Raw genomic sequence first — 23,752 nt, 5'->3', positions numbered from 1 at the left:
TAAAAAAACCAAACCAAGCTCCTGGGGTGTGTGTGTGGGGGGGGGGGGGATTCTGTGGCTGTAGAACGACAGGATGTGCTTTGTGGGAAGGAGTGGCCCAGTTAGGCCTTGGCCTCTGGGCTGTGACTACCCTCACGGATCAGATAGTGCCTGCCTGCTTGAGTGTTACAGGTGCTTGAGCACTTCCCATTAGAAACCAGCTTTCCCCCCCCTCCCCCCAATTAATTCACACACGGGCCAGATACCAGCAACCTGCAGGGCCAGATTATCCAATAGGCGCAGTGCCTAGGGTCTACGAAAATCTATAATTGATGTGAAAATAAGAAAACTGCTAAATGGCTCTTAATAATTTGCTGTCTGTAATCGGCAAACAACATGGAGGTATAACGTGCACTTAGCTGGGGGGGGAGAGGCCATTTCTCCCTTACACAGAATCTAATGTCAAGTCCTGCGTGTGTGACGGAGCCTGGGGCCCCCAATGCCCTTCATCTGGCCCGGGCAGCCTGGGGCCGTATTGGACCCTCACGGTCAAGTATTGGGGTGAGAGGCTGTCCCCCCCCCAAGGTGCTGGGCTGCTCCAGCAACAAGGCTTCTATATCTCTTTGTTCTCTCAGGTCCCTTCTCCCTGGGTGGAACCATTTATTGCCTTGAGAAGAGCACAGTGCTGGGAATGGATGGGGGGGAGGAGCACCCCCTTCCCTAGGGTGTTAATCCTTGTCCCCATCTCCCCTGATCTCCTTCAGGGTTGGCATGGGCCCCCAAAAGCCCTGAGAGCCGCTGCTCCATCCCCTCTTCCTCCAGCCTGCTTGGAGCTCTGCTCTTGTTCATTTTGCCCCCTGCGATCCAGTGCTCCAGCGGGGACGACTTAACATATTGGTTGCCACAGCACTGGCATGTGGGGTGAACCCCCCCCTCCCCGCACCAGTGCTAGGCCGACCTCCCCCGCAGCCAGGCTGGGAGAATAGCTCCCTTGCCCCCACTGTCACAGATCAGGAGTTGGGGTGTTCCTACAGCTGGGGGGTGATGTCACTGGGTTCCCTGTCGTGGAGACAGGCCTGGACCTTCCGGCAGCCTTGCCGGTTGTGTAGACAGTCCTGGTCCTTGGGAACGGCGGTAGGAAAGGCGGCAGGGGCCAGGGGGGTGACCCCATCTCCGCTAAGGCTGTGGAGCAGCCCCCCCTTTGCCCCTGAAGTTTCATGGGCCTTGCATTGGTGGGGGCAAGGGCCCCCTGGGCTCAGCACCAGGCCCTGGGGGCCGAGGGATGGAGGGGGGCCAGAGCTGCCTCCGGGGGGCTGCAGGGCCCCCTTGCTGTGTGACCCCTCTGCTGGGGTGGGGTGCGGGGCTGCCCGGGGAGGGGTGAGCGCCAGGGGGTGCTGCAGGCAGGGGGCGGGGTGCATTGGGGGGGGCGGGCCCTGTGCACGGGGCAGCCCGTCTGGGACGCCGTGCTGCGCTGGGGCGAGACCCGCCTCCGCCTGCCTCAGTTTCCCCACCTTCCGCCTGCCCCGCCCCCCCTGCTGCGGGAGCGGAGCCGGCGGGCGGGGAAGGGGCGGGGCCGGGGGATCAGCTGGCAGGAAATGGGCCGGGAGTCGGGCAGGGGGAGCCGGCCGGCAGCCCGGGGGGGCCCCGCCGCCTCCCGCCCCGCCCTCCGGGTAAGTGGGGCCGGCAGCGGCCCGGCTTTGTGCGGCCCCCCCCCCCCCCCCCCCGCGGCGGGCGCGATCCTCCGGCCGGGCACTGCCGGACCCCCCCCCGGTCCCCCCGCTCCCGCCCCCCCGCAGCCGGGCCCCGGGTCCCCCGATCCCCCCCCGCAGCCGGGCCCTGGGTCCCCCGATCCCCCCCCGCAGCCGGGCCCCGGGTCCCCCTGCTCCCGCCCCCCCCGTAGCCGGGCCCCGGGTCCCCCTGCTCCCGCCCCCCCCGCAGCCGGGCCCTGGGTCCCCCCATTCCCCCCCGTAGCCGGGCCCCGGGTCCCCCTGCTCCCGCCCCCCCCCCCGCAGCCGGGCCCCGGGTCCCCCCGCTCCCGCCCCCCCCCGCAGCCGGGCCCCGGGTCCCCCGATCCCCCCCGCAGCCGGGCCCCGGGTCCCCCTGCTCCCGCCCCCCCCCCCCGCAGCCGGGCCCCGGGTCCCCCTGCTCCCGCCCCCCCCCCCCGCAGCCGGGCCCTGGGTCCCCCTGCTCCCGCCCCCCCCCGCAGCCGGGCCCCGGATCCCCCCGCTCCCGCCCCCCCCGCAGCCGGGCCCCGGGTCCCCCTGCTCCCGCCCCCCCCCGCAGCCGGGCCCCGGGTCCCCCCGCTCCCGCCCCCCCCCGCAGCCGGGCCCCGGGTCCCCCGATCCCCCCCGCAGCCGGGCCCTGGGTCCCCCCGCTCCCGCCCCCCCCGCAGCCGGGCCCCGGGTCCCCCTGCTCCCGCCCCCCCCGCAGCCGGGCCCCGGGTCCCCCTGCTCCCGCCCCCCCCCCGCAGCCGGGCCCCGGGTCCCCCCGCTCCCGCCCCCCCCCCGCAGCCGGGCCCCGGATCCCCCCGCTCCCGCCCCCCCCGCAGCCGGGCCCCGGGTCCCCCTGCTCCCGCCCCCCCCCCGCAGCCGGGCCCTGGGTCCCCCCGCTCCCGCCCCCCCGCAGCCGGGCCCCGGGTCCCCCTGCTCCCGCCCCCCCGCAGCCGGGCCCCGGGTCCCCCCGATCCCCCCCGCAGCCGGGCCCTGGGTCCCCCCATCCCCCCCGCAGCCGGGCCCCTGCTCCCGCCCCCCCCCCCCCCCCACTGCGGCCGGATCCCTACTCCTGCTCCCCCCCACTGTAACCGGGCTCCGGGTCCTCCTGCTCCCGGCCCCCCCCACTGTAGCCAGGCCCCTGCTCCCGTGCCCCCCCCCCTCACTGCAGCCGGGCCCAGGTTCTCCCTGCTCCTAGAGCTGGCCCCCTGCTTCCCCCCCACTGCAGCTGGGCCCCTGCTCCCCGCCCCCCCCACCGCAGCCGGATCCCTACTCCTGCTCCCCCCCACTGCAGCCAGGCCCCACCCCCCCACTGTAGCTGGGTCCCCCTGCTCCTAGGACTGCCCCCCCATGCAGTGGGGCCCGTGCTCCCTTCCCCCCCACTGCAGCCAGGCCCCACCCCCCCACTGTAGCTGGGTCCCCCTGCTCCTAGGACTGCCCCCCCATGCAGCGGGGCCCGTGCTCCCTTCCCCCCCACTGCAGCCAGGCCCCACCCCCCCACTGTAGCTGGGTCCCCCTGCTCCTAGGACTGCCCCCCCATGCAGTGGGGCCCGTGCTCCCTTCCCCCCCACTGCAGCCAGGCCCCACCCCCCCACTGTAGCTGGGTCCCCCTGCTCCTAGGACTGCCCCCCCATGCAGCGGGGCCCGTGCTCCCTTCCCCCCCACTGCAGCCAGGCCCCACCCCCCCATTGTAGCTGGGTCCCCCTGCTCCTAGGACTGCCTCCGCATGCAGTGGGGCCCGTGCTCCCTTCCCCCCCACTGCAGCCAGGCCCCACCCCCCCACTGTTGCTGGGTCCCCCTGCTCCTAGGACTGCCCCCCCATGCAGCGGGGCCCGTGCTCCCTTCCCCCCCCACTGCAGCCAGGCCCCACCCCCCCCCATTGTAGCTGGGTCCCCCTGCTCCTAGGACTGCCTCCCCATGCAGTGGGGCCCGTGCTCCCTTCCCCCCCACTGCAGCCAGGCCCCACCCTCCCATTGTAGCTGGGTCCCCCTGCACCTCCCTACTGCAGCTGGGCCCCGGGTCCCCCTGCTCCTAGAGCCGGCCCCCTGCTCCCCCCCCACCACTGCAGCAGGGCCCCGTCTCCCCCCACTGTAGCTGGGTCCCCCTACTCCTACAGCTGATCCCCTGCTCAATCCCCCCTCACTGCAGCTGGGTCCCCCTGCTCCTAGGGTCGCACCCCCCATGCAGCCGGGCCCCGGGTCCCCTTGCCCCAAGGGCCAGGACCTTGCTCCCACTCCCCCCGCCCCCCCAGCTGGGTCTTCCTGCTCCTAGGGCCGGGACTCCCTGCTCCCTCCTCACTACATCTGAGCCATGTCCCCCCTGCTCCTCAGGCTGCCTCCCCCCACCATAGCCAGGCCCTGGGTCCCCCCTGCTCCTAGTCCCGGGCCCCAGGTCCGCACTTGCTCCTAGGCTGCCCCCCCAGTGTGGTAGGCCCCACTGCCCCCGTGCCCCCCACTGCTGCTGGGGCCCCATGCCCCCGTCGCGGTAGGGCGGTGCTCTGTACAGCTGGGCCCCATGCCCCCGTCGCGGTAGGGCGGTGCTCTGTGCAGCTGGGCCCCATGCCCCCGTCGCGGTAGGGCGGTGCTCTGTGCAGCTGGGCCCCATGCCCCCGTCGCGGTAGGGCGGTGCTCTGTGCAGCTGGGCCCCATGCCCCCGTCGCGATAGGGCGGTGCTCTGTGCAGCTGGGCCCCATGCCCCCGTCGCGGTAGGGCGGTGCTCTGTGCAGCTGGGCCCCATGCCCCCGTCGCGGTAGGGCGGTGCTCTGTGCAGCTGGGCCCCATGCCCCCGTCGCGGTAGGGCGGTGCTCTGTGCAGCTGGGCCCCATGCCCCCGTCGCGGTAGGGCGGTGCTCTGTGCAGCTGGGCCCCATGCCCCCGTCGCGGTAGGGCGGTGCTCTGTGCAGCTGGGCCCCATGCCCCCGTCGCGGTAGGGCGGTGCTCTGTACAGCTGGGCCCCATGCCCCCGTCGCGGTAGGGCGGTGCTCTGTGCAGCTGGGCCCCATGCCCCCGTCGCGGTAGGGCGGTGCTCTGTGCAGCTGGGCCCCATGCCCCCGTCGCGGTAGGGCGGTGCTCTGTGCAGCTGGGCCCCATGCCCCCGTCGCGGTAGGGCGGTGCTCTGTGCAGCTGGGCCCCATGCCCCCGTCGCGGTAGGGCGGTGCTCTGTGCAGCTGGGCCCCATGCCCCCGTCGCGGTAGGGCGGTGCTCTGTGCAGCTGGGCCCCATGCCCCCGTCGCGGTAGGGCGGTGCTCTGTGCAGCTGGGCCCCATGCCCCCGTCGCGGTAGGGCGGTGCTCTGTGCAGCTGGGCCCCATGCCCCCGTCGCGGTAGGGCGGTGCTCTGTGCAGCTGGGCCCCATGCCCCCGTCGCGGTAGGGCGGTGCTCTGTGCAGCTGGGCCCCATGCCCCCGTCGCGGTAGGGCGGTGCTCTGTGCAGCTGGGCCCCATGCCCCCGTCGCGGTAGGGCGGTGCTCTGTGCAGCTGGGCCCCATGCCCCCGTCGCGGTAGGGCGGTGCTCTGTGCAGCTGGGCCCCATGCCCCCGTCGCGGTAGGGCGGTGCTCTGTACAGCTGGGCCTCATGCCCCCGTCGCGGTAGGGCGGTGCTCTGTACAGCTGGGCCCCATGCCCCCGTCGCGGTAGGGCGGTGCTCTGTGCAGCTGGGCCCCATGCCCCCGTCGCGGTAGGGCGGTGCTCTGTACAGCTGGGCCTCATGCCCCCGTCGCGGTAGGGCGGTGCTCTGTACAGCTGGGCCCCATGCCCCCGCTGTGGTAGGGCGGTGCTCTGTACAGCTGGGCCCCATGCCCCCGTCGCGGTAGGGCGGTGCTCTGTACAGCTGGGCCCCATGCCCCCGTCGCGGTAGGGCGGTGCTCTGTGCAGCTGGGCCCCATGCCCCCGTCGTGGTAGGGCGGTGCTCTGTGCAGCTGGGCCCCATGCCCCCGTCGCGGTAGGGCGGTGCTCTGTACAGCTGGGCCCCATGCCCCCGCTGTGGTAGGGCGGTGCTCTGTACAGCTGGGCCCCATGCCCCCGTCGTGGTAGGGCGGTGCTCTGTACAGCTGGGCCCCATGCCCCCGTCGCGGTAGGGCGGTGCTCTGTGCAGCTGGGCCCCATGCCCCCGTCGCGGTAGGGCGGTGCTCTGTACAGCTGGGCCCCATGCCCCCGCTGTGGTAGGGCGGTGCTCTGTACAGCTGGGCCCCATGCCCCCGTCGTGGTAGGGCGGTGCTCTGTACAGCTGGGCCCCATGCCCCCGTCGCGGTAGGGCGGTGCTCTGTGCAGCTGGGCCCCATGCCCCCGCTGTGGTAGGGCGGTGCTCTGTGCAGCTGGGCCCCATGCCCCCGTCGCGGTAGGGCGGTGCTCTGTACAGCTGGGCCCCATGCCCCCGTCGTGGTAGGGCGGTGCTCTGTACAGCTGGGCCCCATGCCCCCGTCGTGGTAGGGCGGTGCTCTGTACAGCTGGGCCCCATGCCCCCGTCGTGGTAGGGCGGTGCTCTGTGCAGCTGGGCCCCATGCCCCCGTCGCGGTAGGGCGGTGCTCTGTACAGCTGGGCCCCATGCCCCCGTCGTGGTAGGGCGGTGCTCTGTACAGCTGGGCCCCATGCCCCCGTCGCGGTAGGGCGGTGCTCTGTGCAGCTGGGCCCCATGCCCCCGTCGCGGTAGGGCGGTGCTCTGTGCAGCTGGGCCCCATGCCCCCGTCGTGGTAGGGCGGTGCTCTGTGCAGCTGGGCCCCATGCCCCCGTCGCGGTAGGGCGGTGCTCTGTACAGCTGGGCCCCATGCCCCCGTCGTGGTAGGGCGGTGCTCTGTACAGCTGGGCCCCATGCCCCCGCTGTGGTAGGGCGGTGCTCTGTACAGCTGGGCCCCATGCCCCCGTCGTGGTAGGGCGGTGCTCTGTACAGCTGGGCCCCATGCCCCCGTCGTGGTAGGGCGGTGCTCTGTACAGCTGGGCCCCATGCCTTTGCCTCGCTGGCCTACTGTGGAGGGCTCCCCCATGCCTCTCTCTGGGTGTGGGCGTGGGGTTTGGAAATGCCCAGCCGTGAGCTGTCACAGGCAGCGGCAGCTCCCCTGGTGCTCCCGGCAGAGCCGGCTCCAGGAGGCTGGGTGCAGGCGTGGGGGGGGAGAGGTCTGGCTGCTGTGGCTATGGGGAGGGGGCAGTGCTCCCCATGGGCCCCCAGCCAGTACTGGAGTCTGTGACCGGCTGGGGCCAGGAGCGAGCTGGGGAACCTTCTTCCCTGCTCCTGTGTGTGCTGGCCTTGGGCCCCTCCGTTCCCAGGGGGGCACGCCCTCTAGTTGGGGAGTCACTGAAGTGGGGGGCTGTGCCCGGTGTAGGTCATGGCCACCAGATGGGGAGGCAGAACGATGCTCCAGGCCTCAGCCCTGGCAGGCCAGCGCCCCACGCCGCTCGGCCGCCCCTGCGCTGCGGCGCTCCCAGCGAGGTGCCACGCCGGCCGGCCGTGGGTCGGGTCCTGGTGCGAGCCCTGGGCGCAGGGAGCCGGCGGGTCCCCTCCCGTCCCGGTGCCGTGCTGAGCACAGGGCGCGGCAGGGTGGGTTTGAGCTGGTCTGTCTGGGAGGAGGCGGGCGTTGAGCGCAGGCTGTACCTGGGGTCCGGGGCAGAGCGACGCTCGCAGCCAGGATGTGCTATGTGTGGGAGGAGGATCGCTCCGGAGCCGCACCTGCCTCCTCTCTCTGGATTGCCTCGCTGCCTCGTGGCCGTGGGACAGTTCTTGTGCTTCCTTCAAATCCTGCCGAACTTGAGGGCTGTGGCCTGCAGGCTGAGCGCAGCTTTGTGGCCTGCGAGAGTCGCCGTCCCGCAGAGATACAGCGCGGGGGGACTGAGTCCCACCTAGATCTGAGCCATCTGCGTGTTGTCGGCGAGGGAGGCAGCCGTGGGTTCGTCTTGTGTGTGCCTGTTGCAGGGCTGGGGCTCCCAGCAGGCTGTCGGCCAGGCCCTGAGACGGGCTGTGGCCTGTGCCAGCTGCTCGCTGCCCCCAAAGTGACTTCTGGGAAGTCTCTTTCATTCGGGCTGGGTCCCAAAGTGCTTTCGAGGGCTCGTGGAAATCGCGGCAGTGGGGTGGTGCTGGCAGCAGGGGCCAGGCCCTCGGCGGGCCTGGAACCAGATGGTGAGCGTGGCAGGCAGAGAGGCTGTTCCAGCAGGATATATTTATAGCCCGGGGAAGATTGAACAACTGAACTGAAAAGAGGTTGGCCCAGGTCAGTCTGGGGCCTGGCAGGGCTCACCCCGGCCACTGAACTGAGCTCCCCACATAGGCTCTGGCAGTAGTGAAGTTAGCCGGGGACACAAGCCGTGCTGGGGTCGCCGTGCCGAGTCTGCAGACAGCCTGGAGTGCCTCTGGCCCCGGCCCCGTGTGTAAGGCAGCGTTTCCCAAAGGGTCTGCGGATCCGCGCTGAGAGAGCTGCTAACTGCCTGCTCCCGTTTGTTTATGTACCGGCCTCATGGCTCCCATTGGCTCCGGATCGCCCTTGGCAGCCACGGGGAGTGACGTGGGCCAGGGCCCTGCTTCAGACAGCGATCCGGAGCCAATGGGAGCCGCGAGGCCGGTAAATAAACCAACAAACCACAGTGGCCAGTTAGCGGCTTTCTCAGAGCGGATCCGCCCAGCGTTGGGAAGCGCTGGTGTAAGGGGTCCCTGGAGAGCCTCGAGCGGCTGCCCCCGTTGGCACCGTCAGTCTGCTCGGCGTCCTGGCTGCTTGCAGCGGAGGTGGGCGAGCGGGAGGGCCCCGTGCTTGGGGAATCCAGGCCTGCCTGGCAGAGCCCTTATCCCCTGGTGTGGCCTCCTGTGGTGACTCACCGCACTGAAGCTCCCTTGCTGGACAGAGGCCCTGAGCACCCCACCCCGGTGTTGGTTACTCTCCGGGCTGTAGTCGCATTGACACCCCACCCCGGTGTTGGTTACTCTCCGGGCTGTAGTCGCATTGACATCCCACCCCGGTGTTGGTCCAGAGACCTCACCCTGGTGTTGGTTACTCGCCTGGCTGTTGTCACGTTGACACCCCACCCCGGTGTTGGTTACTCTCCGGGCTGTAGTCGCATTGACATCCCACCCCGGTGTTGGTCCAGAGACTTCACCCTGGTGTTGGTTACTCGCCTGGCTGTTGTCATGTTGACACCCCACCCCGGTATTGGTCCAGAGACCTCACCCCGGTGTTGGTTACTCGCCTGGCTGTTGTCACGTTGACACCCCACCCCGGTGTTGGTTACTCTCCGGGCTGTTGTCGCATTGACACCCCACCTCGTTGTTGGTCCAGAGACCTCACCCTGGTGTTGGTTACTCTCTTGGCTGTTGTTGCATTGACATCCCACCCCGGTGTTGGTTACTCTCCGGGCTGTAGTCGCATTGACACCCCACCCCGGTGTTGGTTACTCTCCGGGCTGTAGTCGCATTGACACCCCACCCCGGTGTTGGTTACTCTTCTGGCTGTTGTTGCATTGACACCCCACCCTGGTGTTGGTTACTCTTCTGGCTGTTGTTGCATTGACACCCCACCCCGGTGTTGGTTACTCTCCAGGCTGTTGTTGCATTGACACCCCACCTCGCTGTTGGTCCAGAGACCTCACCCTGGTGTTGGTTACTCTCTTGGCTGTTGTTGCATTGACACCCCACCCCGGTGTTGGTTACTCTTCTGGCTGTTGTCGCATTGACATCCCACCTCGCTGTTGGTCCAGAGACCTCACCCTGGTGTTGGTTACTCTCTTGGCTGTTGTTGCATTGACACCCCACCCCGGTGTTGGTTACTCTCTTGGCTGTTGTTGCATTGACACCCCACCCCGGTGTTGGTTACTCTCTTGGCTGTTGTTGCATTGACACCCCACCCCGGTGTTGGTTACTCTTCTGGCTGTTGTTGCATTGACACCCCACCCCGGTGTTGGTTACTCTCTTGGCTGTTGTTGCATTGACACCCCACCCCGGTGTTGGTTACTCTTCTGGCTGTTGTTGCATTGACACCCCACCCCGGTGTTGGTTACTCTCTTGGCTGTTGTTGCATTGACACCCCACCCCGGTGTTGGTTACTCTCTTGGCTGTTGTTGCATTGACACCCCACCCCGGTGTTGGTTACTCTTCTGGCTGTTGTTGCATTGACACCCCACCCCGGTGTTGGTTACTCTCCCGGCTGTCGTCATGGGGCCGTTTTCCCAATTGACAGCATGTTTTACTGACAGCCACACAACACGGTCACACCCGTTCAGGCGCGTTGACGCCGTACCGGTGGAGGACGGAGCCTTGCCCGCTTTACGCGCCGTCTCACAGTTGCGTACGGACCCGGGCTGGGGGGCCACAGACCTTGGCGGTTATAAGAGCGGGATGATTGAGAAGGGCTTGTCCCGGAGGCTGCAGGAGACGTGCAGCTCCGCCACCGACAGCTCCTCCCCTTCCTTCCCCGCTGCCCCGAGGGGGGGCTGGTACGCGCTGTGCTTCTGCCCTCCCCAGCTGAAGCAGGGTCCCCAGGGAACGGTTGCCTGTTGGGGCACCTTAGAGCAGCCCCCAGGCCAGCGCTGTGCCCTGCCTCGGCCACACGCTGCTGCCCTGCCGATCGAAGGGCAGCTGATGCTAGTTAGGGGCTCAGGAGAGTGATACAGGCGGAGGGGCTCTGTGCTGGGAAGCAGCATGCACAGGAAGAAGCCCATTGACCCCGTTCTGTGTCCCCCTCCTGAGCCCTTGGGCACCAGTAACCCCCCAGCCCTGGGCCGGGCCCTCTCCCCACTTGGCAGGGTCGCCGCCCAGGCCTGGGTTCAGTTTCCAGCTGGCCCAGGGACCCCAGGTCAGCCAGCTGCAAGGTGCTGCAAGGACCTGAGCCCCATGCCAGCCTCCCTGCCTCGCCCCTTCCCCGGCACGAGGCGTGTATTGGGGCAGCACAGGCCTGTGAGTGCGTCCAGCTACACCGGGGGGGGGGGGGATTCGCGGCTGGAGCGAGGACCCACCTGTGCATGGAGTTGGACCCCGCATCTGGGCATGCTGGGCAAGTCTCAGGGGTGGGGGGCGCAGGGATCAGGGCCCTGTGTCTGGGCATGCTGGGTAAGTCTCAGGGGTGGGGGCGCAGGGATGGGGCCCCATGTCTGGGCCTGCTGGGTAAGTCTCGGGGGTGGGGGCGCAGGGATCAGGCCCCGCGGCTGGGCATGCTCGGTAAGTCTCGGGGGTGGGGGGTGCAGGGATCGGGCCCCGCGGCTGGGCATGCTGGGTAAGTCTCGGGGGTGGGGGCTCAGGGATCAGGGCCCTGTGTCTGGGCATGCTGGGTAAGTCTCGGGGGTGGGGACGCAGGGATCAGGCCCCGCAGCTGGGCATGCTGGGTAAGTCTCGGGGGTGGGGGCGCAGGGATGGGGCCCCGCGGCTGGGCATGCTGGGTAAGTCTCGGGGGTGGGGGCGCAGGGATCAGGGCCCTGTGTCTGGGCAAGCTGGGTAAGTCTCGGGGGTGGGGACGCAGGGATCAGGCCCCGCGGCTGGGCATGCTGGGTAAGTCTCGGGGGTGGGGGGTGCAGGGATCGGGCCCCGCAGCTGGGCATGCTGGGTAAGTCTCGGGGGTGGGGGGCGCAGGGATGGGGCCCCGCAGCTGGGCATGCAGGGTAAGTCTCGGGGGTGGGGGCGCAGGGATGGGGCCCCGCGGCTGGGCATGCTGGGTAAGTCTCGGGGGTGGGGGCGCAGGGATGGGGCCCCATGTCTGGGCCTGCTGGGTAAGTCTCGGGGGTGGGGGCGCAGGGATCGGGCCCTGCAGCTGGGCCTGCTGGGTAAGTCTCAGGGGTGGGGGCGCAGGGATGGGGCCCCATGTCTGGGCCTGCTGGGTAAGTCTCGGGGGTGGGGGCGCAGGGATCGGGCCCTGCAGCTGGGCCTGCTGGGTAAGTCTCAGGGGTGGGGGCGCAGGGATGGGCCCCATGTCTGGGCCTGCTGGGTAAGTCTCGGGGGTGGGGGCGCAGGGATGGGGCCCCATGTCTGGGCCTGCTGGGTAAGTCTCAGGGGTGGGGGCGCAGGGATCGGGCCCCGCGGCTGGGCATGCTGGGTAAGTCTCGGGGGTGGGGGCGCAGGGATGGGGCCCCATGTCTGGGCATGCTGGGTAAGTCTCAGGGGTGGGGGCGCAGGGATGGGGCCCCATGTCTGGGCCTGCTGGGTAAGTCTCGGGGGTGGGGGCGCAGGGATCGGGCCCTGCAGCTGGGCCTGCTGGGTAAGTCTCAGGGGTGGGGGCGCAGGGATCGGGCCCTGCGGCTGGGCATGCTGGGTAAGTCTCTGGGGTGGGGGGTGCAGGGATTGGGCCCCGCGGCTGGGCCTGCTGGGTAAGTCTCAGGGGTGGGGGCGCAGGGATGGGGCCCCGCGGCTGGGCCTGCTGGGTAAGTCTCGGGGGTGGGGGCGCAGGGATCGGGCCCTGCGGCTGGGCCTGCTGGGTAAGTCTCGGGGGTGGGGGCGCAGGGATCGGGCCCTGCGGCTGGGCCTGCTGGGTAAGTCTCGGGGGCGTGGGGGCGCAGGGATCAGGGCCCCGTGTCTGGGCCTGCTGGGTAAGTCTCGGGGGTGGGGGCGCAGGGATCGGGCCCCGCGGCTGGGCCTGCTGGGTAAGTCTCGGGGGGGGGGGCGCAGGGATCGGGCCCCGCGGCTGGGCCTGCTGGGTAAGTCTCGGGGGGGTGGGGGCGCAGGGATCAGGGCCCCGTGTCTGGGCCTGCTGGGTAAGTCTCGGGGGTGGGGGCGCAGGGATCGGGCCCTGCGGCTGGGCCTGCTGGGTAAGTCTCGGGGGTGGGGGCGCAGGGATCGGGCCCTGCGGCTGGGCCTGCTGGGTAAGTCTCGGGGGTGGGGGCGCAGGGATCGGGCCCTGCGGCTGGGCCTGCTGGGTAAGTCTCGGGGGGGGGGGGGGGTTCAGCTGGCAGAGGGAACTGGCAGGCGGCCTTGGGGCTGGTTGCTCCCTGCTCCACCCCAGCCTCTTATCTCCGCAGCCCTTATCCTGGCAGCAGCCTCTGCAGAGGAGGAGCCGTGGCCCTGCCCGTCTCCTGCTGTGGGGCCTCCGGGTCCCTCCACACAAGGGGGTGGCTGGGGCTGGGCGTGACCCCTGCTCTCCCAGCTGGCCTGCTGCCATCTGGAGTTTGTGGCATCGCCCTGGCAACGCGGGGGAGCCCGCAGGCAGGATGGGAGACTTCCTCCCAGCCTGAGTCAGCGGGGCCCGGCGGGGCGGGGCCCCTGGGGCTCTGGCCTGCAGAGCCTGGAGGGGACGGGGCAGACCTGGCTCCAGGGTGAGGGGCTGGCTGGACCCTGCGGGGAGAGGCAGCATGACTCAGCAGGCCTGTGTTCTAGACCCAGCTCCGCCACTGACAGGCTGTTTGACCTTGGCCAAGCCTCTGCATCTCCCATTTCCCCGCTGGAGGGGGGCAAGCGTGACGAGGCTTGAGGGTGAATGGTGTCAGCACCTTGGGGGGCACAGTGCTCAGCGTGGGGACCCCTCATCCCCACTGACAGGTGCCGGGGGCACAGGGCTGCCTCGGGGCAGGGAAGAGGCGTGGGCAGCAGGAGATGCGGGTGCATGTGGTTGTCCAGTAGGGGAGGCAGCTCAAATCCTTGGGGGGGGCCCACAGGAGAGTCCTGGGGGTTGGGCCGCCATGGCCTCCGGGCAGGGCTGGAAGGCTGCTCTGTGCTCTGGCAGACTTGGGGGACACACCTGCCTGCTCCCATCCCTCGCCCTTCTCCCCGCCTCTGGTGCTTAACCTGCTCCGTAGCTCGGCCCTCTCCTCCTTGGCTGCCTCTCTGCTGCCTCTCCGTGACGCCTGGCTCGTGCCCAGCCCTCCCCCTGGGCACCGTTGCGCTACTCGGGTGACCCTGTTCCAACGCTTGAGTGTAGGGGGAGGCAGTGTGCTCCAGTGGTTGGAGCCAGGCGCCCCAAGTACCGTTCCCAGCAGTGCTGCGGGATTCCTGGGAGCTGCAGAGGGCTCGCGGCGGCTGTGGGCTCCGGCGAAGCCCATTTGTTGGAGGTAGCGGGATCCCCCTTCTGTGATCCGGAGGGCATGTGCAGGCCTTTGTGGGCCCAGCTGCCCCGGGGAAGCACATGGCTGGAGTCCGGGGGCGGCCAGGCCTGTGCTGCAGCGCACTGAGATGGAGAAGCTGAGGCCTGGTGTAGCGTTTCCCCAGGGGAGGCTCTCTTCACGGATTCCCGCCCGGCACGTTACCCGTCTGCGAGGTGGCAGGGTCAGCCGGGGACGCAGCCACCGCCCGCTCGTGGCATCACCTGGCGTGCAGGCTGAGAGACTCCGGCTCCCACGGAGCAGCCTGGGGCCGCCCCTCCCCGAGAAGCGAGAGCCGCTCCGGCCGGGTGTCTGGTTTTCAGAGCACAGGGCTCCTGGCGAGCAGCCCTCCAGCTCCGGTCAGCCCTCCGGGCGGACTCTCCCCCTCCAGCGCTGTGCACCTGCCGCCCTGACCCCGGCGCTGGACGTCGCCCTAGGAAGCGGTCAGCCAGGCAGCCTGCGGGGCCAGCTGGGCCCAAAGGCCTGAGCCACGTGGTGCGCTCTGCCCAGGCAGGGGCCGGGCTTCCGGGGCAGCTGTGGCCACGCGTGGGCCAGGCCCCACCCTGGCCTGTGGGCAGGGGTCCCGTGTCCCAGCCTGGCCGGGAGGGCGGGGGGCCGAGGCAGGTGTGTACTGCAGAGCAGGTGGCTGCAGCGCAAGCGTCCTGGGGCCTTCCCTTGCGAACTCAAGAGGCGCGTCTCCGTGGCGGTGCGGCCCTCAGCCTGGTCCCACCGGCTGCCTCAGGCCTAGGGGCTGTTTAACAGTGGTAGGGATTTGGGGGCTTGAGGGTCGGGACCTTCCCGCCTCGCAGGGTCCTAGAGCCCAGCCCTGCGTTCAGTCTACAAAGCAAAGTACCCTGGCGCAGAGTCGAGGAGCCTGGGGCAGCTGCCTTGGGCTGCAGGGAGGCTGCTGGGCTTGGTCTCTGAACCCCACAGAGCGGCGGGGCTCCAAGCATGGGCCCCCGGCCCCAGCAGGACTGTCAGTGCCGTGGCTTGTAGCCCCCGATCCCCATTTGGCTGCCCGGCCAGGGGCAGTGACGTGCCCTTACGGGCAAAGGAAGCGTGTCGCAATGGGGCGGGCGGCGTGCTGGAGTAACCGCTGGGGGGGCGGGGAGGTGCTCAACACGCCCGGCCGGCTTTGCCCTGCTCCCAAGTCCTGGCTCGGGTCTCTGGTGCCACACGCTGCAGCCGGAGCGTGGCCGGGGAGGCGCCCTGGGCGAGGAGTGGCCCCGCAGGGCTGTGAGCGGGGGCTTAAACTGCAGCAAGGGAGGTTGAGGTTGGACATAAGGAAAAGCTTCCTGCCTGGCAGGGGGGTTAAACACTGGAATAAGTTGCCTGGGGGTTGTGGAATCCCCGTCTCTGGAGATATGTCAGAGCAGGTTGGACGGACGCCCATCAGGGATGCTCTAGACGGTGCTGGGTCCTGCTGGAAGGGCAGGGGACTGGATTACAAGGCCTCTGGAGCGAGGAGACGAGGTTGAGGGGACGCTGGCCGTGAGGGTGGCTGTGAAGGTGCTTTCTCCTTGTGACCAGCTGTTGTCCTAGGCCCAGGTCTCCTGCCGGGGCAGGCCCCGTGCAGCTCCATCGCCCCGAGGTCGGGAGGGTTTCACTCCACTTGCCCCGGGGAGTCAGTGGCCAGAAGGGAGAGATCCCCCCTCCCCCCACTCCCCACATCCCACTGCCTGTGGCGTGTGGCAGAGGGTCTGGTGAGCAGGGGGGAGAGCTTTCCCCAGCTCTACCGCTGCTGCCTCTGCAGCCCCCGCCTCTTTGTGTGTTGCAGGAGCCTCCCTTCCTTCCTCAGGTCCGTTCTGGGGCTGCACAGACCCTCCCCCCCCTTGGGCATGAGAGGGGAGCCCCAGGGTCAGCTGCCGCCGCACGAGGCCAGCCTGGCTCCCGGTCTCTTCCACCTTCCGCTCCTCTGCGGGGCTGGGCTGGGCGGTCGCAGGCTGCAGGCTGCCTTGGGCAAATGCTGCTTATGGGGCCGACTTCACACATGCAGCGACCTGGGAGGCCTCAGCCCGTCCCTGCTGGCTGCCGTTCAGACCAAGAATCCGTCCGTCCCCGCTGTCCACGTGGGAGAGGCTCAGACTGTTGTGGCCATGGGGGCGGGGGGCATTGGCAGGGCAGGGCGGGACGTAGGGAGATGGGGGAAGGTATTTCCCCCCAGGTCAGATGGGCAGGGATCCTGGGGGGTGTCACCTTCCTTCGCAGCATGTGGCCCGGCTCCTGTGCAGGTCTGAACCAGAGGAAGTGTGGAGTGTCCCTTGGAGTCGCGGCGCTGGTCGCTCAGCCCGGGGTGCGGGGCTGGTCACCGGCGCAGGGGAGGGTCTGAGGTCTGCAATGGGCAGGTCGGACTTGGGGACCAGGAGGGTCCCTTCTGCCCAGAAAGGCTGTAATGGAGCCAGACTCCAGGCCAAGCAGCCCATGAATCCTGCTGCAGGAGCTGCTGCTTGCAGGCTGAGCCAGCCCGGCCTTGTGGTCTGGCTCCCTGCTGCCTTGTGTCTGGTAACAGCTGCGCTCGGCCCGGTGGAGGCTGAAATGCAGCTGCCTCTGGGGTGGAGAGTACGGTTTCTGAGCCGGGGGTGGGCTGTGTGCAGAGCTGTCGCTGCAGGGGGATTTGAGCTAGGGAGGGTCATTGCTGCCTGTTCTCCCCCCACCGGCTGTTGAAATGGTGGGCAGCGGCACCCAGCTCCGGAGGGGTAGGGGAGATGGCCCCTGCTAGGTCACTAGTGCCGCTTCCTTCCAGGCCTGCCCCAAGCCCCGGCTCCCTGGGCAGCGCTGCCGGGCAGCTGAGTTCTCCGTCCCCAGCCAGGTGGGGCGTGAGCGCAGCGCCCACTCTCGCGTGGCTGGAGGTGGGGGCAGGGCACGCCCCCCCCTCGCCCTCTGCTCTCCTCCTGACTCGACGGGGGGCTGGCGTGTCCACATGGCCCGGTGCCCCTCTGCCCCGCTGCAAGCGCCCCTGGCCCGGCTGACTACGCTGCTCTGTCACCTCGCCCTCTGGGCCGGGAGGCAGGGTCGCCGGCAGGCCTGGGGAGGGCGCCGTCTCTAGGGTTCGGGCTGGCTGGCCCGGGGCAATGGCACACGGGGCGACCCCCCTCGAGGCCACCGACTCTCATCCGGCCCCTGGTGTGGGATGGGGGTGGCACATCTCATCCCACCTGGGTATGAATCAGGTTGGTCCCGCTGGCTCAGTGTCACCCCCGCACGGGGTGCAGGACAGCGAGTGGACCGTACGGAGCCAGGCCCGCGGGGGTGCTGCGTGGGGCTGAGTCTCTCTCTCGCCGCCAGGTGCCCTGTCCGACGTGGTGAGTCGTGAGTGCGCAGCCGCGGCTGGAGTGATCCTGCGTCAGGCCGGCCCCGTGCTGCCTGGCGGTCCCGCCTAGCGCATGGAGGGTGCCTCGGAGCAGGTAAGTGCTGGGTGCCCGCAAGGCCTCCAGTCTTGTGACCCGCACAGACCGGCCAGTCGCACCCGCCCTGATCCGCCAGGAGGGCCCAGGCGCAGCCCTACGTGGGTCTGGAGCAGGGAAGGAGCCTGGCCCAGTAACACCCCTCCCCTCACTTAACAGCCGCCAGCAGGCCGCACGCCCACGCCAGGCAGCGCTCGCCGCTCCCACGGGGACGGGAACGCGGCTTGCTGGCCGGGCAGGGTCCGGTCTCTGTGCGGTGCCACTGGCACAGGGCTGGGGGCTGGCAGCTCTCATCTTGGAGCTGTGTCCTGGGGTTGGTTCCTGAAGAACTTCCTGGTTTATAGCGTGACACTTGATCCTGCCTTAACCCCACCGTGGCCAGTTATTTAACGACAATGTCACTAACCAGAGTTACCGAACCACTCTGACCCCACCAGCTTGATTTACACCAGGCAAAGCCAGTTAACAGACGGAGCTCAGACAGGCCAGCCTAAGGAAAAGGGGGAACTGTAACGATAGACTAAAGGAATGAGGCCGGCACGGCCCCGGCTGTCGATCACCTGGGTTCCGTACCCGTCTGGAGATGGGTTCCTTTCTCCAGTGACCGTGGGCGCCATGGGGGCAGGGCTCCTCCCCAGCAGCCCGGCCCGACACAGTTTCTGTGGGGTGAGAGGTTGCGACTCCTGCTTTTCAGCTCCCGGCGGCTGCTCCTCCGGTCTGGCAGGAGACGAAGGCCTGAGGCTTCAGGCCGTCCAGTCTGGCTGCAGAAGGCCGTGTTGTGACTCCCCAGCACCGAGAGGCGTTGTGCCTTCCATCAGAGGAGGGGTCCCTTAGTACAGGGAAGGCGGGTCCCATGGGCCAGCAGTGGGAGGCTGAGCCCCCGGCAGCCTGGCATGGCAGCTCTCTGCCCTTGCTGTGACTCTCCAGATACCCTTTCGTGGCTGCCTGTGGCCTGGCCCTGCCCCTGGTGCTGCAGGATTCTGTGGGTGCCCAGCTGGGTTCCTGGCCCGGTGCAAGCTAGGGGGCAGCTCTAGGCTGCATGGCCCTTGCCTCTCTTGCCGGGGAGGGGGCTGTGGGCTGCACCTGGGCCACTCTGCTTTCAGTGAGTGTCTCACCTGCTCGTGTCCCCCGCCTCCCAGGTGCCTGCCCACCTCCCACTGCCTCTGCCCGTGTGCACAGGTCACCACAGACCCTCTGTGACGGACCGGGCCGTGTCTGGGCACAGCTGAGGGCATCCGCTCAGGGCGAATTGCTCGACTTCGGGGCTCCTTACAGCCCCCAGACTGGTGACCTCTCCAAACAGGCCACACATCAGTCTCACAGAGCGCTTCAGCAACCTGCCTGAAGCCTCCCGAGCAAAACCCCTCCGACACCCCAGCAATATCCGTGCCTCAGATGGCCCCGGGCCTCATACACAGGTGGGGGGTCCTAGCACCCAATCCCACCTACCCCGAACAAGTTCTGTCCGGTTCCAAGAAACCAGCCACAGATCCCTGGTCAATTTACCCTCTGGACCTTACCCACAAATCACGCTAAAGGTTTATTACTACAAGAAAGAAAAACATGAGAGTAAGGTTATTAAAGTACAGTACGTTACATGCACCAAATCTCCCAGTTCTCGATGCAGGCTCTAGCAGAGATGTTACAGCTGCTGGCTTAAGAGTCCTTGTTGCGCATCCTAGGATCAGGATGGGTTCACAGGTCTTTCCGGCCCTTCGATCCCTGCAGTGCTGCCTCTGGGATGAAGTGCTGAGCTGAGAACCAAGATGGAGTCGACCACATGGCCTCTTTATCCCTCCTTCCTGGTCTCTTCTTGGCTACTCAGGTGTCAGCCCTCATTCTTTAGGTGTGTCCTTGGCCCATTGAGTGCCATTGTCCCACAGGGCCTCGCTGATTAGCATGTCCACAGGCCGGGCTCTGCCCACTGCTCAGCCACATGCAGGGAAATACTGAGTATCCACACAAAGTCCATGCTTATAACTCCACACACAGACATTCTACAATCACATGACCAGCGTCCATAGGATTAGCAGACAGTAGCTTCTATTCAACATCCCACATGACTCCCTTTTATACCATTTCTGGGGCCAACCACCCCCCCCCCCCATGGGTGCAGCAGTGACCCGGCTGCTTCCCTCACAATCCAATAACGTGACACCCTCCCTCTGCTTCCCTCCTAGAGCTGCTGAGCAGGCCTGAGAGCCGGCCAGGCCCAGGTGATTGGCAGACCGAGCCCAGCGCCCGGGATGGTGGGAGCCATTCCCCGGCAGCCGCGCCGCTTCTGGGGGGTGCCTGGCTGGCAGGTGTCTCCAGCTAGCTGTGCCCGCGACCGTCTGCTGCTGGGGCCGGAGCGCGGCGTGGCCAGAGCCGGGACTCAGCTGCTGAGTGGTGAGTGGCCGGGGAGGGCGGCAGGCAGAGGGTTACCGGCCACGGGCTTGCTCCCTGGGGTCTGGCTGGCCGCCTTGGCCCCTGGGGCCAGAGCACTGGTTGGGGCCCGACCTGGGCGATCCCATCCCCATTCCTCCTGCGGGCCTGGCCTTGCCCCCCAGCCCCCGTGGCACAGCACTGACTGGCCAGCCAGGGACAACTCCCGCCCCTCAGTGCAGGGCCCGAGGGGCACCAGAGACTCCCATAGGCCATGGCAGCCTCCCCACCCGGCCCCAGGCTGCAGGGCTAACGGAGGGCCGGCCCACACCGCTCCCAGACCAGCTCCCGTGGGCCTGGCCCGAGGAGGGGAGACCTGGGGCTTTGCACCAGCCTGCCGGGCCCCCCGGGGCGCTGGCGAGGCCTCGGCGTGAAGCCCGAAGGGTTCCCCAGGCCTGAGCCTCGTGTTCCTCTCTCCCCGCAGATGCGGCGCTGCAGCGCGCCCCTTAGCGGAGGGCTCGTCCGGAGGGAAGGGCTCTGACACGCACCCCGCGGCACTTTACCCCCCTCCCCTGCTGCTGCATGGGCTGTTCCGTCTGCGGCGCCGCGTGGGCTCCAGCCCGCTAAGCTCCATGCGGCACATCCACGCCGAGGCGCCCCTCCCGCAGGAGCCTGGCACGGACTCGGGCCTGTCCCGACCAGGCGGGCAGGCGGCCTTGGAGCCGGCCCCCGAGCGCTGCCCCCACCGCAGCATCGTGATGGGCTACAACCGGACGGAGATCAAGCGCCAGAAGGTTTACCAGGTCTCCGTCTTCTCCCAGCGCTCCAGCTCCGAGCCGGCGGAGCAGAGAGCCGGGGCTGGGCGCCCGCCCGTCAAGAGAGGGTGCCCGGAGCAGCGGGCTCCGGGGACAGGGCGGGATCCCAAGCGAGCTCACTGGGGGGCTGACGCCAGGCAGGACGGGGTCCCCGGGGAGCCGCACCCCGGCCAGGACTCGCCCGAGGAGGACGCCTTGGAGGATGGGCTGCTGGTGGAGGAGCTGTCTCTGGGCGGCTCTGCCCAGCACTTCTCCCACAGCGGCCTGCGGGTGGTGGAGCACCGGAGCGAAGGCGGCCCCAGCCGGGCCGGCGGCCCCAGGGCCTGCAGAGAGGACGGACTGCGGGAGCCAGCCTCCTGGCCACAGCACACAGCTTGCAGCACTTTGCACAGGAGAGACAGTGGCTCTGCCCTGCTGGGGGAGGGCCCCGTGGGCAGCCCCAGAGCCTGCAGCTCGCCGTGGGGCAGGGAGCAGGCTGCTGAGGGGAGCGGGGCCCCGAGGGAGGGAAGGGCTAGCAGCCCGAATCTACTTGACGTTGATTTGCACAATATTGCACACAGTTCCCGGGCAGGCTCCGGCGGGCCGGGGGAGGAGCCGCTGGGGGGCAGCCCCAGCCACAGCAATGGGGCTGGCAAGGACGGGGAGCAGCTGGCTGGGGCCAATGGGCACAAGGAGCCCAGCACCCCCCGGGGGGGCCCGGACCCCGAGAGCAACGGCCTGGCCTCCTGCGAGCGCACGCCCTGCGCGGGCACCCGGCTCCCCGGGGGCGGCTGCGCGGCCAAGAGGAAGCTGCTGCCCTCGGGCGAGGCCCCGGCGGAGCCGTGTTCGGAGGACGAGAGCGCGGCGCCAGCGAGGAAGAGGAGGGCCCCGCCGTGCCACCCCCTGCTGACCGCCTGCCGCAGCACCGACGCCAAGGGCGCCCCCTTCTGGAACCACCTGCTTCCGGGCGCCAAGGTGAGCCCTGCCGGCTGGGCTGGGCCAGTGGGGGATGGGGAGGGGCTGGCCCCTAGGGCGTTTCCTGTGCCCTGGGCGTGGGGCTGTGACTCCTGGCAGCGGGCGGCCTGGCACGGCCCCTCTCCAGCCCCCGGTGGAGCTGGGGGGCGGGGAGCAGAGCCCTGTGGCTCCCGGGCTGCGAGGCTGCCTGGGCGGGTGCTGCGGCCAGGCCCTGTCGGTGCCCGGGGTCCCTTCTACTCTTACACCCGCCGCGGCAGCAGGGGGTTCCCAGGGCCAGGCAGGGCTCCCTTCTGTCCAGCTGCTGCCTGGGTCCTCCCGTTGCGGCTCTTGGTTCCTGGCAAGCCCCTGATGCCCAGCAGGGGGTTATGGCCAATTTGTGCCCCCCCCGCCCCAGCGCCCTGGGGATGCCCAGCCCAGCGCAGCTGCAGCGGCTGCCACGGTGGCCACGTCCCGGCTTCCCGAGCTGCCCCCAGCAGAGGGTTGTTGGGCCAGCTGCTGCCCGTGGCGGGTCTGTGCAGAGAGGCCCCTTCCCCAGGCCAGGGCCACCTCTCCCTGCCTCTGGGCTGTACCCGGGGGCAGGTCTGGGGCCTTCCCGCTGGGGTGTCTGTGGGAAGGGAGCCCGGAGAGCCCTTGGCTGTGCCCCTCGCCCTGTGCCTCCTGCCAGCCCACGTGTCCCTAGTGTGCGCAGGCTGGCCCATGCCCTGGCCCCTCCTCCCCAGCCAGGCCACTAGCCAGCTCCCTGGCCCCGCCACTTCCTGCGCTGCAGGGTCACAGCGTGCTCAGGCTGCACTCCCCTGCCCCTCTCTAGAGCCTGGTGCTGCTTGACTCCTGGAAGCAAGGAATAGCGGTACCGGGGCAAGGACTGACGTGCGGTGCATGCAAACACGCGTGACACACGCAAATGTACCGGGGCAAGGACTGATGTGCGGTGCGTGCAAACACGCGTGACACACGCAAATGTACCGGGGCAAGGACTGGCTTGCACCCCCCCAACAATCATGTGAACACTTGTGATGCACACAAACATGCACTGGGCAAGGACTGGCATGTGCTCTCCCCCCACAGACATGCATGCAAACACGTGTGACACATGCAAACATGTACTGGGCAAGGATTGGCGTGTGCTCTGCCCCCTCCCGCAGACGTACATGCAAACACCGGGTGCTTGTTGGGAGAAGGAGGCTGGCTAACCCCTTCCCCCGCCGTCGGTGCCAGTCCTCGTGCGCTCTGATGTGTGCACAGCCTCATGCCCCTCGTGTGCTTCCTCCGGCGGCCGTTCCCGGCTCTTCCTTCCTGGAGCAGTTCGCCCCGGCTCCGGCCTGCTCCCTTCCCCATTCCAGGCAGCCGCCTATTGTGCAGCGCCCTGGAACCTTCACCCCCTTGCACACGGGCTGGGGCGGGCTGGCTCACTGCTCTTTTGTGCAGCCCTTTTGTGTCTCTTCCAGAAGGTAAAACGCCGGGAAAGGCGAGTGCCCTCTAGAAGGGGGGTCGGCTGCTCCCAGCTGGTAGCTCAGCCCGGGCCTGGGGGCCATGGGGGAGGTGGGGGCAGCGCGAGCCACACAGCTGTGTCTGCTGGGCGTTACTGGGGACCTGGCATGAACCGCCTGGGGCTGGTTAATGACCCAGAGGTGCCAGGGCGTCTCCTGGTGAGTGCCATGCCAGGCCTGCCCGCAGCCCTGCAGCAGTGCTGGCCCCTCGGGCGTGGGGGGCCCAAGTGTCTCTGGGCGGGGGGGTGCTCCGAGTCCCCCGCGGGCTGACAGTGGCTCAGTGTAGACGTGTCTGGGGCTGGAGAAGCGTTTGTCCGAGCGGCGGGGCGCTGGGCTGTTGGCGCGTGGGCGAGGCGGCTGTCGCTGACCGAGCCGCTTGGGGAGGCAGGCTGGGAATGGGGGCGGGACGTGCCCTACCGGGCCCTGCCTCTGCTTGGTGCCAGACGCAGGCTCCTGAGCAGCCCCATGGGGGGAGCGCAACTCACGGGAAGCCCCTTGGGGGTGACGCCAGCGAGAGCCCCGGGGTACGTCTCTCCCGGCGGCCCTGGCTGTAGATTCACCAGGGGGTTTCCGGCACCTGCCTGCTCTGGCTGGCGGGAGGAGAGGCTGAGCTAGCACCAGCCAGGGGCCGGGGAGTCGGCCCCCGGGGAGCCCTGGGATCACGGGGTGAAGTGAAGAGATGGGAGTTGAGCCGCCCCTCCTGCCAGAGGCCCTGCCCCGGAGATGGAGCCGGCTGTGGGCTGGTGTCCCAAAGGGGTGGCAGAGCCAGGCCTGGAGAATAGATGAGTGGGCAGGAGGGGTCTAACGGGGCTTTCCCTGGCACCTCTGGTTGCTCCTGGAGCCCTGCTGCATTGACCTGGTTCCTTATGCATGGGGGGGCATGGGGGACAGGCCTGGTCTGGAGGGGGTGGGGGGACAGGGAGCAGGCGTGATCTGTGTGTGGGGGAGAGGGAGCAGGCCTGGTCTGTGTGTGGGGGGGAGGGAGACAGGCCTGGTCTAGGGGTGGGGTGGGGGGAGAGGGAGCAGGCCTGGTCTGTGGGGGGGGGGGGGGGGGGGAGGGAGACAGGCCTGGTC

General features: G+C 69.0%; 1 protein-coding gene across 2 annotated transcripts in view; it reads left to right on the top strand.

Annotated features, from left to right (window-relative positions):
• The window catches only part of ATOSB (atos homolog B), a 53,779-nt gene that overhangs the window by 24,247 nt on the left and 5,780 nt on the right, over nucleotides 1-23,752 (top strand). The window contains exons 1-4 of one of the 2 annotated variants that reach the window (XM_075932831.1): nucleotides 1,493-1,649; nucleotides 16,940-17,058; nucleotides 19,239-19,446; nucleotides 19,907-21,191. In XM_075932831.1, coding sequence (XP_075788946.1) covers nucleotides 20,055-21,191 — 1,137 coding nt within the window. In that variant the 5' untranslated portion in view covers nucleotides 1,493-1,649; nucleotides 16,940-17,058; nucleotides 19,239-19,446; nucleotides 19,907-20,054. Of the gene's footprint in view, nucleotides 1-1,492; nucleotides 1,650-16,939; nucleotides 17,059-19,238; nucleotides 19,447-19,906; nucleotides 21,192-23,752 lie in introns of those variants that run through there. The other variant, XM_075932830.1, reaches the window with a different exon arrangement.

The sequence above is a fragment of the Pelodiscus sinensis genome, chromosome 6 (assembly GCF_049634645.1).
Source record: "Pelodiscus sinensis isolate JC-2024 chromosome 6, ASM4963464v1, whole genome shotgun sequence".
Lineage (NCBI taxonomy): Eukaryota > Metazoa > Chordata > Testudines > Trionychidae > Pelodiscus > Pelodiscus sinensis.
Note: the sequence above shows the minus strand (reverse complement) of the source record. Positions and strands in the feature narration are given on the sequence as shown.